Here is a 12,446-nt window from a genome sequence, read left to right as displayed (position 1 = left end):
AACACAAAAAATTCCAAAAAATCCAACTTTTTTCCCCCCTATAATTTGAACTTGGTGTGCGGCGCGGACCAGCTGTGTTTCGGTGCGTAGTTCCGCCAACATCCACTAAAGCGCTCCTGCATCCTCCCCACTTCCTGCCAGTCTTTTGTTGTGAGTGCACACTTGTTGCTATGGCCGCCCACGTGCTCGCTTTTGTGGTGGTGCCCTACCTGCTGCAGGCTCTGCTGTTCCTTTCCAGCCTCTTCTTCGTGTGTGTGACGATGGCCCCGCCATCCGAGAAGAGGAAGCGAGTGGTTCTGACTCTGAAGAAGAAGAGGGAAATATTGGACAAGGTGGACGCGAGATGGTCATGCATCCTCCGTGAATTCAACCTGGCCTACTCGACATTGTTTGACATCAAGAGATCCTGGGACAAACTCATGCAGTACACAGCTGAATTCTCATCGAAGAACAAATGCAACATGGAGAGGAAGATGATGTTTACTCCCCGGTATGCAGAAAATGAATGCTCCACACTGATTTGGTATCGTCAACAATGTGCTGCTTGTGAGCTGGTGTGTGGCATGGAGTTGAAGGCTGCTGCTGAGAAATTCGCAAGGTTACACGACACCTCAGACTTCAAAGCATCCGAGGGTTGGCTCTTCACTTTCAAGTTACGGCATGGACTTACCAACATAAGGCCCATGGCAAAGCTCTGGAGGCCAACGAGGAGGGAGTAGAGGAGTTTCAACAGAAGGTGAAGGGCTTGATCAACAGGGAGGGCCTCACTCTCGGTCAAGTCTACAACGCTTACGAAACTGGTCTATTCTACCGCTCTTTGCCATCGAACATTTTAGCCGAGGACACGGATAAGCGTATACCTGGCCGCAGGCTCTGCAAGCAACGGATATCTGCTTTGTGTTGTGCCAATGCTAACAGCATGCACTGGCTCAAGCCCGTTATTGTTGGCCGTGCAAAGCAGCCTCAATGTCTTTGTGGGGTGATGGATGTCCTACCTGTCGTTTGGTACCATTCTGTGAAGGCTTTGTTCACAGCCAAGATCTTCAAAGACTTGTTCCACCGCCATTTCATCAAGGTCATCCATTACCAGACAGAGAAACTGGGAATCCCGCATGACCAGGTAAAGGTCCTCCTTCTCTTGGACAATGCACTTGTGCATCCATCTGACAAGGACTTGGTGGCTGAGAAAGGCCACATTAGGTGCATGTTTTTGCCACCTAATTCGACTGCTCTCATCCAACCAATGGACCAAGGAGTGATTGTGGCAACGAAGAGACTGTACCGTAGGAAGTTCCTGGATGAGGTGATGGTTGTTCTCGAGGACAAAGACGAGTGCAGGGAGGGATGGGACACGCGAGGCCAGCGGACTTTGGAAAACTTTCACCGCTACAACATCAAGTCTGCCATTTACAACTGGGCCAGCGCATGGAAGAAAGTCCCTGCCAAGACTCTGGAAAATGGTTGGTCTTGTCTGCTTCTCGGAATGGATGTGGTGCACGATTCTCTAGGTTTCAATGTGGATGACTTCCATGCATGTCTTTGTGTGCATGGCGACGACGTTGATGTGGGCGACGTGCGTGAGTGGTTGGATGATGACGAGGGCAATCCTGGGTATCAGTCATGTCAGATATCGAGATCGCATCTTCAGTTGCAGGTACAAGTACCCAGCTTGAGGATCCCGATGAGGTCAAGGACGATGATGCGGACTCCTCTCAGCATGCCACTACTCCAGCCATCCCCAAGCTGAGCACACTCCGGGAGCATGTCAAGTTCATTCTCGACTACCTGGAACACCCGGACTGCAACAAGGAGATGGGGCCCTTGGGACTTGTGGAGGAAGTGCGCGCTTTCAGGCAGCGCATCATTAATCGACAAAATCGTCGTTCCTTGCGTCAATCAACAACTGACACTTTTTCAGACCCGTGACCCCCGCTGTGCCCAGCCCTGGCTCCGCACCACTGCCTCCCCAAGACAGGCCTTCATCCTCCGAGCCACAGCCCAGTACATCAGGCACGGTGGAGTCGCCACTGGACGTGAGTTTGTGCCTGTCTTCAGAGTCATCTGCAGTGGGTAGTCCATCACCAAGTCCCAGTGATGCACCCCTAGGCCACCTGCATCAGCTACTCTCAGACTCTGACAGTGAATAAACGGCAAGAACTCGCCACAAGACCACACAGGAATTTACAGTGTTGTGCAGTGAAAAGAACAGTGTGCAGTGTTACGAAATTAGAATTCTGAGTGTAAAGACCTAAGTGCAGAGCGCAACACTGATTTCATGAATGTACAATGGAGCGCAAATAAGAACTGAGTGCGCAGTGTTAAGTAAATAGAATTCAGAGTGCAAATGACTAAGTTCAGTGCAAGACTTGATTACTGTAGGTGCTTCAGGTATACCTTCTTACTGTCAGAGTCTGAGAGGAAGCGGGTTATTCATCGAGATGGCCATGGACTTGTTTTAAGTACCCAGAATGTTTCATATTGTACTGTATTTTCCATACTTATCTCTAAAACCTCATTCTCTGGTTCCTTTGCATTTATTTCACTCTTTTATGTCCCTTATTGGTGTGAATAGGGTTTTAGGTGCTATGCATGTCCAGTAGGGAGCCAAGTAGGTGTTTTTCTGAGTTAACCCTTAGACTTATCAATGACGACCTGGGTCGTCATGCATTTGTCAACCTCTGACATCAGTATGACGACTCTGACCGTCATCCAATGTAAGCTCTAAAGAAATATTTAGGGAGTCGTCATTGTTGTTGGATGACAGGCAAAAGTGGGTGGAGCTAAGCCTGCCACAGCTGGTGTGTGCATGCTCACTTGGTTTGATTGGCTCAGTGTGGTGTGAGGTTCCTCACAGGTAGGATGTACACCTCTTGACTTCCTGCCAAACACTTACGCTCCTTTTTCTCACGTATATATGCGGCATTATTATTTAAGAAAATAAAACAAATGATGCATTTTTGGAAAGGAAATTTATTCTGCCCAATCGTTCCTTCACTTCTCTCTTATACTCTGCCTTTTTCTCATCCTCTTGTAACCTTTCCACTCTCCTTGCAACTACTCCTTCTTCCCGTCCTTCCCTTCTTCTATTCCTCCATCCTACTTGAATCCTAATTCTGCCCACCGCCAAGTAGTGGTCAGAAAGTCCACTCCCCCACTCTCTATACACTCTTGCATCCATTACACATCTTCGCATCCTTTCATCCACACACACATAATCAATCATTGCCTTCCTTTCATTCAGTTCACCACCCACCCTTCTCATCACTCGCCATGTATACCTGTGGATCATTTTATGCCTGAAGAGGGTATTGGCTACCACCAACCCCCTCCCAGCACAAATGTCCACTAACGCACTCCCATTCTCATCTATCTCAGCAGGCACACCCCACTCACCAACTATTCCATCCACCTTCACATTCCCAACTTTACCATTCATATCACCGATCAAAAACACTCTCTCATTCCTTCCAAACTTTTCCATGCACACTTCTAGATTTGTCCAGAACTCTTCCCTCACTCTTCTAGCACGATCTTGCGTTGGCGTATACACACACACAATCGCCCACATTTGTATTCCAACTTTCAACTTTACCCACACAATCCTTGACCCAACTGATCCATACTGTCTCATGCTCCTCTTCCATTTTTTACTCACAACTATACATACTCCTTCCTTTGCCCTCTCATTCTCACCTACTCCTGCACATATACCCCATCCATACTCCCATTCTCTCACACTTTTTCCTCTCCATTGTGTTTCAGTTATTCCACATACATCCACTTTCGCACCCTCAAGCACCTGAACAATATATATATATATATATATATATATATATATATATATATATATATAAAATCTGTTCCTTATTTCCGAGTGAAAAGCTGCTTTGTTTTCGTTTACTTTTATATATATATATACAGTATATATATATAAGGAAGAAGTAGGCAGCACTACATCCACTCACGATGTAGTGTTGCCTACTTCTTCCTTAGCCTTTATCATTCTTTTTCTGTGTCTGTCCTCCTCTCTTCCTATTTTTTCCATCTTTCTTGTCTCTTCTTATTGCTTTTCTTTCCTTTACGGGTGGCTTTACACTGAGTGACAAGCCAAATGCTTTCCTGTAAACCAGGAAACCATTTACAACGCTGGGTGGTAACCATATAACCAAACCATATGTGCTCCCTACGTGTCAACAAGTGGGTTGGTGGACGGTTAGTGCCCCTCCCCGTAAAACAAATAACTCAAAGTCAAACGGCCACCTCTTACGGGATTATGGCGTCTGGCAATATATATATACAGTATATATATATATATATATATATATATATATATACTGTATATATATATATATATATATATATACTGTATATATATATCTATAAAGTATATATCTATCTATCTATCTTTCTATATACTGTATATATATATATATATATATATATATATCATCATCATCATCATCATCACCATCATCAGCCGTTGAGGTCCACTGCAGGACCGGCCTATCCCTACCGAAGCAGGGACGATAGAGCCAATGTATCTCTACTCAGTGGCTTAGGCTGTCTGGGTGAGACTGTATGTAGGGTAACAAGTGCTTGTGAGTGTGCTTGTAGTGTTGTAGTGGCTTTGGATGTGTGTGTAGTCTGTGAACCAAGTGTAATTGGCCCGCCTTAAGCCGACTGGGTACAAGCATACTAGTATGCGACACAGGTTCAACTACAGCACCCCTTGTGTCCGCCAAAGTAGCAAGTGGCTTGGTGAATGTTTCCCAAAGTTTTTACAACTCTGGCGGGAGGCGAACCTGCACTCACCAGCATGCGAAACGCACACTCTACCACTGTACCACAGAGGCTCCATATATATATATATATATACAGTATATCTATAGAGTAATCCCTCTACTATCAAACATAATTGAGCCAAAGGCATGTCCGGAAAGTGGTCCCATCTGGATAGTGAGCCCCAGCCTCCTGGACTTGTACTTAAGGACCCTAACCCAGCCTAACTTTGAAAGCCACCTAAATAACTCCCTACCGAACATGCATAGCACTTACTTAAACCTATTTAAGACCCTATTCACACCAATAATGGATATAAAGCATGAAATAAATGAAAAGGAACCAAAGAATGAGGAATTAGAAGTGAATGTACCTCAGCCAGGGTACTTACAGCATGTCTATGGCCACCTTGTCAAAGGTTATGGCAGTGGTGAAAATCCTCTTGAAGCATGTACAGTAATCCAGTGTTGTGTTGCACTTAGTTCTTTACACTGTGAGTTATAACTGGTTAACACTGCACATTATTCTTAACTGCACGACACCAGTTTCAACGACCAGTTTCAACCGCCAATTTGCACTCCACAGTTAATCCTTTGCACTCTAAATTCTGATTTCTTATCACTGCACAACACTGTAAATTTCCATGTGGTTTAGTGGCAAGGTATTGCAGTTTATTCACAAAAAATGAGCACGTGTGGCTTCCACTGCGGTAAGCATCCACTGCAATCAAAGTTGGGCAGTGTGTTGGTGACGAGGAAACAGAGTTCCAGATCGCAACGGCCACATTACCAAACTCCTAAATTTTCATTACCAAATTTAACTTTTCATTACCAAATTTGTAAAGCTAGCTTTTATTCTGCACTAATTATATATACAAGTGGAAATACATGTAATCACTCTGCTTATAATTAACAGCATGTTGATTATTTTCTCGCTATGTTGGCTAGCAGATTAATCAGAGAGAGCAAACAATCCACCATCTCCATCCTGTGTATCTTCATACATGTGAAAAATCCGTATGGTAATGCATTATTCTGATTCACTACCAAACGAATATTTCATTACCAAATTGGCCCACATTCGGTAATGAAAAATACCAAATTGCAACCCTGACAGGGGAGGGGGGAAGGGAGAGGAAAGAAGGGGTGAAGGGTCCGTGGTGTAACAGCTGTTCGGTGCCACGCGGCAATTTCAAATTACGGGTGCGAAAAAATTTGGATTTTGGGGGGATTTTTTTTCTTTTTTTGGCCATTTTTGGGTTTTGAAGGTCCAGGCCCACAATGTCTGGTAAGTGGGGTGTCTGGAAAGTAGGCGTCCGGAAAGTACAGGGATTACTGTAATCAGCAGCATGTTTACTGTTGCACTATGTATGCTAGCAGATTAATCAAAGAGAACAGACAGTCCACAATCTCCATATCTTCATACATGTGAAAAATCTGTTTGGTAATGAATCATGATGATTCACTACCAAATGAACTTTTCTATACCAAGTTGGCCCACATTTGGTAATGAAAAATACCAAATGGCAACCCTGACTGGGGAGGGGGGAGGGGAGAGGAAGGAAGGGGTGAAGGGTCCGTGGTGTAAAGCTGTTCAGTGCCGTGCGGCAATATCAAATTATGGGTGGGAAAAAATTCGGCTTTTGGGGGGATTTTTTTCTTTTCTTTGGCCATTTTTGAGTTCTGAAGGTCCAGGCCCACAATGTCCGATAAGTGGGGAGTCTGGAAAGTGGGCGTCCGGATAATACAGGGATTACTGTATATATATCCACCCATCCATCATCCAATCCTATGTTGTCCATGAGGAGTGTAGAAGCCCGGAGCAAGGCAAGTTGGTCTTGACATATAAAATGAGAGTGACCAGCCACACTCATCCTCGAGTAGCATTATGTGAGCAATAAACCCTTGGATATAAGCCTATGCAGGCTCAATCCAACTGGAGTGCCTTAATTACCCACTAAACCACCAGGTGCCATAATTTGGTTACATGGTTACCACTCAGCATAGTAAATGGCTTCCTGGTGTACAGGAAACCATTTAGCTTGTCACTCAGTGTAGAGTCACCCATAGGCAAGAGGAGGAGGAAAAAATGAAGGAAAGAAAGATGGAAGTGGAAGGAAGGACAGAAGAAAGGAAGAGAGTAAAGGGCAGGCACCCAAGAGCAGCACTACATTGAGTGAGTGGATGATGAACAACCCCACCTACCACATTCTAAAATTAATAAAACAGCACAAAAAAATATCGAAAATAAAGAAAGAGTATAAACATTTATGCAAACTGCCTACGTTTTTTCACAAGTCGTCGTACATTCTGTTCTAGTATTGGTAATGCTGGTATTCTATTCAACCTTATGTCGATATATCTTTATAGAAAAATCAACTGCAAACAATTTGACACTAAAATGAATAATGCTGCACAAAAAATAAGGTCAGAAATGAGAAAAGAATATGAACATTTGCGAGTAACTGCTCACTGCCTGGCAAGCCCCAGCTGACCTTGGGGTGTAGTTAGACGCGGATGCGGGGCCAGCCAAAGTGTTAAGGGGATGTTTGCAATCTGGTCCAGTCCTGCTGCTTTGGAGTTTTTGGTGTTTACAATCATCTGCTGGGCTCGTAAGGTGAATGGAAAGGGTGTTTCTGTGTGTGTGTGTGTGTGTGTGTGTGTGTGTGTGTGTGTGTGTGTGTGTGTGTGTTTTTCAACACATGGTTTTGTGACTCACTGATGCACAGTACTGTAGTATAAGATGTTTGATTGTTCTTCCTGCTGGGAATAGTTCCAACAATGTTTAGCAAGGCTTCATGAGATCATACGAGGAGTTTTTAGATGTGTGGCATGTTTGTTAGTGTCTTGTAGAATCTGTTGCTGTTTGCTCAATGATCACGGGTGTCTACACATATTTTTTTTAGATGCCTTCCTTGCGTCCTTTAATTTTTTAAATGATAATGTTGATTGTCTTGCAAAAGATCTAATTCTGAGGGAGAATAATAACAACTCTTATATTATCATACATAATGGTACGTATCACATGCAACAGTATCTTTATACAACCATGTAATCAAACCTAACTACCATATAAAAATTCATACAGTGACTGAGGATATGGCATAATGTCTTGTATGGAGACCTCCATGATAGAGAACTGCAGGAAATGGTTCAAGACTGTGGCATGAGGACAGCTACCATCATGTGAATACCTACACATGCCAGTATGGTCAATGGTCTCTAGAAGTAAACATAATATACCGATAACATAACCCTTCAACAGGTATGTAATATATATAGTCAGGTTTTACATACCAACACCACCAAATCTTCTGATAAAGCCATAAAGCATGCAATATATTAACTGTATATTTTCTAATTTATTGCTTGTAGAACAAGCATGGTTTCCAAAATTGTGGTTTATCACTTTATGCCCAGCAAATACATCCTAAGCAGCACTGTACCAACTTAGAAATATGAGGAGTGGAGGAGTTCCCCCCCCCCAACCTTGGGATTTGCTCCTCCTCTGATTAATGCCCACAAAAACACAAAGCAGAGCTAATGACCTACCCATCCCATGAAAATATGCAAAACTGGATTTGGATAATGAGGAGTGATTAGCATTAATATAGGAATATCTATTAAAGCATGATTTTTCATAAATGAACATTCACCACGTATGGTGGGATACTTCAACGCACTCATTTCACCATATATGGTAGGATATTTCAAAGCACTCAATGGTGATTAATTTCAATGAATAACTTTTGACACCTACAAACTAAAAGTGTGTTCTTAACTTCCACAGAGGTACCCTTATATACTTATGCAAGTATGCCTCACTACAGAATTTGAAAAACTGCACTCTTTCCTGTTCTAAGTACTTCCTATTTATCTATCTATCATCCAATCCTTTTTCCCCCATCAGAAGTTTAACAGCCTGGGCTGCTCAGTCCTAATGTATGTGGCATGGGTGACCAAGCTTGTTCACCCCAGAGTGGTATATTGTATTGTGGAAAGAGAAAATCATATTCTCTGTTTATTATACTGTAATACTTTGCTCAAACTGTCAGTTTTGGAAACACATTAAACACAAATATTTTAACTGTGGAACTGCTTTTTCATCATTACAGTACACGAGGGCACTCACCATCCACTCACTCGATGTAGTGCTGCTCTCAGATGCCTGCCCTTTCCTCTCTTCGTTTCTTCCTCTTGTCCTTCTTTACTTCATTCTTTCCTCTTCCTTCTGTCTATGGGTGACTCTACACTGAGTGACAAGTGAAATGGTTCCCTGTACACCAAGAATGGCATCTGGTGGTTTAGTAGGTAATTAGGGTGCTCCAATCAGACTGAGCCAATGCAGGTTTATATCCAAGGGTGGTTGGAGTTATTGTTCACGTAATGCCACTTAGGGATGACCAAGGCTACTCACTCTCATCTTAAATGTCAGGACCAACTTGCCTAGCCCCAGACTCCTATGCTCCTCATGGGGCAATATTGGATTAGATGAGGAATGAATGAATGAATATTCCATTCAACTGCATTCATTTCCTAAAACGAACTAGTAGTAGTTTGTACCACTACATTCTCTACCGTTGCAGTGTGTACTACTCCTAACGAGGTTAGCATCACAGTTGCAAATTTCCAATAAAAAGTTCTACAGTACTTCTAAGGTAATTGCTTCAATCAAAATATATCTTCACTCTGCTTACATATTACTGGTTCTTGAAGGTAGTTTTCCTGAGTTTCTATAATTCTATTAAATGACTGGTAAACACATGCTATATTCTGGAGTCATATCTTAACTGCAACCCTGCAATATAAAACCTGTGTATACTAGTAGTTAACTATTATTACCAATGTCTGCCATGAAAGAGAGGTAAATACTTACTGAGGCAAAGGAGACTGGAGATAAAGACATGCCCTCAATAGTAGCACGTAATTCATCTACACTGGCAGACATAGGTGCACTTCCATTGCTGATCGGTTTGATCTCTACATGTATCTTCTTGTCCACCTCTGCATCTGTTCAACATGTACAAGATGATAATGATATGGTGACTAAATACCATAATGACTGGATGAACTCAATGAATGATGCATTGTACACAAGTGACAGAAGGAATTACACTAATTTTGGTGTAGAACATGAGACTGATGATTACTGGTAGTGCAATAACTAAAACAATGTACTGTACATGGGTGACAGTTCATCATAATCTTATTTCTCATAAACTGAAGTGGAAGAATCCATAAATAGGAACTGGAAGGCATAGAAATGGGTGAACTATCAACAAAATGCATATTTATATGGGCTGCTGAACCATTCATTCATCATTCAACATTTTGAAGTTATGGTATCAATGTATCTTAAAATGTACAAACCTTTTTGCCACAAAATTATCTGTCTGAAAAGGACAGGATCCATTCAAAGCAAAACAAAGTAAAGAAATAAGGAATATCAATGTTCAGTGATGAAAATACAATAACTATGAAATCTTATTGCTCTTTTGTGAATGTAATCAATGTACCATAATGTAACAATAACCATGCTTTCATTTTCATTTTTTTTTTCTGCACAGCATCTGTGAGGAGTTCAACATGGTCCACCCATTTCCAAGAGGGTACGGGATGAGGACAATACAGGAGAAACTGCTGCCTAGCAACTTGAAGTGTCCCATTACAGAAAATGGTTTTGGTTTTATGATTAACTATGCTGTTGCTGTGGATATCTTTTTAAGGCTACTTATGGAATTATCTGCATTTGCTATGGGCTTCTAGGTTTCACAGCATTGCCTGTTGTGCAGCGGTGATGCACAATTTGCTGTGTTTGTTGGTTTAGGGGTAATTAACCAATACCAAAATAATTCATGGGGTACAAATGAAGACAAAGGCTGAGAATCACTGCACTGAACATTCTGATACCTGCATTACTTTTTTATCACTTTCAGCCATGAGCAAGAATACCCTGTGATTCCAAATGGATCCAAATTCCATGACAAACTGTACCAGTGATGAAGGGAACTGAACCCTACTCTCACGGCACACACTGCAGGTTTCAAACTTGTCGGTTTACATTGCGTATTCATTAAAGACAAACCTTGAAATAGCTTGAAATTCAGCTCTGAAATCCTGCAAGCACAGTGAATCATGCCCTTAACAGGCGCATGGGGTCTTGTACAGATGCACTCATAAGACTGAAAAGTGTTAATCAATACTATTACAGATCTTTCAAAGATTCCCCTCCCCCCCTCCAATAGCACAAGTCAGCTCCACTCACCCAGATTCTCCAGCACATTTTTCATAGATATTTTACAGCCACCTTCCAATTATATTTCAAACATTTCTCGATAAACTTCATCAACATATGTCAGCTTCCCATATGACAAACATTTCAATGATTTTCTTCACATACACCAGTGGTATAGTCTTGGATATCACATTTCACCGCCTTTGTGTACAATAAAATCCAATCATGTTAACCACTGCTCAACTCACATCATTCACATTCGGAAGTTTTCAGCGTAATATTGTACACAAACTGACTTTCCCCTGTCCCTGTATTTCTCTTTTATCTGTGGGCATTCTTCCACACCCAGTATTAATTTTTAATATTTCCTATATTCACTCAATTCTTGCTCCTCTCTCTCTCTCTCTCTCTCTCTCTCTCTCTTTTTTTTTTTATGATAAGGGAATTCCTGGTCCAGTCTTGCTGCTGCTGTTCTTGTTGTAGCCCCCTGATTAACTAATCATGAAGCCAGTGGATTGTATGCTGAAACTGCCCATCTCCTACAGTCCCCCATCCTCCTTCTGAAGGATAGGGAGGAAATACAGGGCAGTATTCTATCTTTCCTAATCCCTGGGACAAGTTCTACAATTAACCACTCAAGAGTAACATTTTTTTATTCTTAAGTAACTATTTGCCTTGTCAGTCTGTGTTGTCATCATCATCATCTAATCCTGAGTTGCCCCATGAGGAGCATAGGAGCCCAGGGCTAGGCAAGTTGGACCTGACATTTAAGATGAGAGTGACCAGCCTCACTCATCCCTGAGTGGCATTACGTTAGCAATAAACCCCAACCACCCCTTGCATTTACACCAGTACAGGCTCAATCCGACTGGTGCACCTTAACCCCTACACCGCGGGCATGTTTACCGATGTTTTGCGTGTGCCGCGGGGTTATTCGGGCTCTGACAGACTCTCAAAAAATATTTGCCAAAAATCAGTTATTAGTCCTAGAATACAGTAACCCCTCCAATATCCGGATCAATAGAGCCATCAGTAGGTTCGGATATTGGTTTCTTCCAGATATTGGGCCCCAGCTTATGGACTTGTACTTACGGACCCTAACACAGAGAAACACCTATACAACTCCCTCCGGACATGCATAGCACCTATTTAACACCCAAATCACACCAATAAGGCACATAAATGACTGAAATAAATGCAATAGAAACATAAAATGTGGGTTTAGAAGTATGTTCATACATTAATAAACATTCTGGTACTTATGGACTCTAACCGAACCTAACCTAACCGAACTCTGAAAAACACATTCCTACTGCACATGCATGAGGTAAGTTTAGTATGGAAAGAAGTACAGTATGACACTTTCTGGTAAGTATAGTATGGGAAAAAATACAATATGAAACATTCTGGTAAATATAGTATGGAAAATAGTA

The 12,446-nt window shown here is 42.1% G+C and overlaps 1 protein-coding gene across 1 annotated transcript in view; it reads right to left on the bottom strand.

Annotated features, from left to right (window-relative positions):
• LOC145416442 (F-BAR domain only protein 2) overlaps positions 1-12,446 on the bottom strand; it is a 264,247-nt gene that overhangs the window by 104,012 nt on the left and 147,789 nt on the right. The window contains exon 12 of the mRNA XM_080285396.1: positions 9,655-9,788. Within this exon, the coding sequence (XP_080141522.1) occupies positions 9,655-9,788 (134 nt within the window). The remainder of the gene's footprint in view (positions 1-9,654; positions 9,789-12,446) is intronic.

This window comes from Coenobita brevimanus, chromosome 106 (assembly GCF_032717465.1).
Source record: "Coenobita brevimanus isolate Jiangsu-jjx chromosome 106, ASM3271746v2, whole genome shotgun sequence".
In the NCBI taxonomy this organism is placed as follows: Eukaryota; Metazoa; Arthropoda; class Malacostraca; order Decapoda; family Coenobitidae; genus Coenobita; species Coenobita brevimanus.
This window is presented reverse-complemented; position numbering and strand designations above follow the sequence as displayed.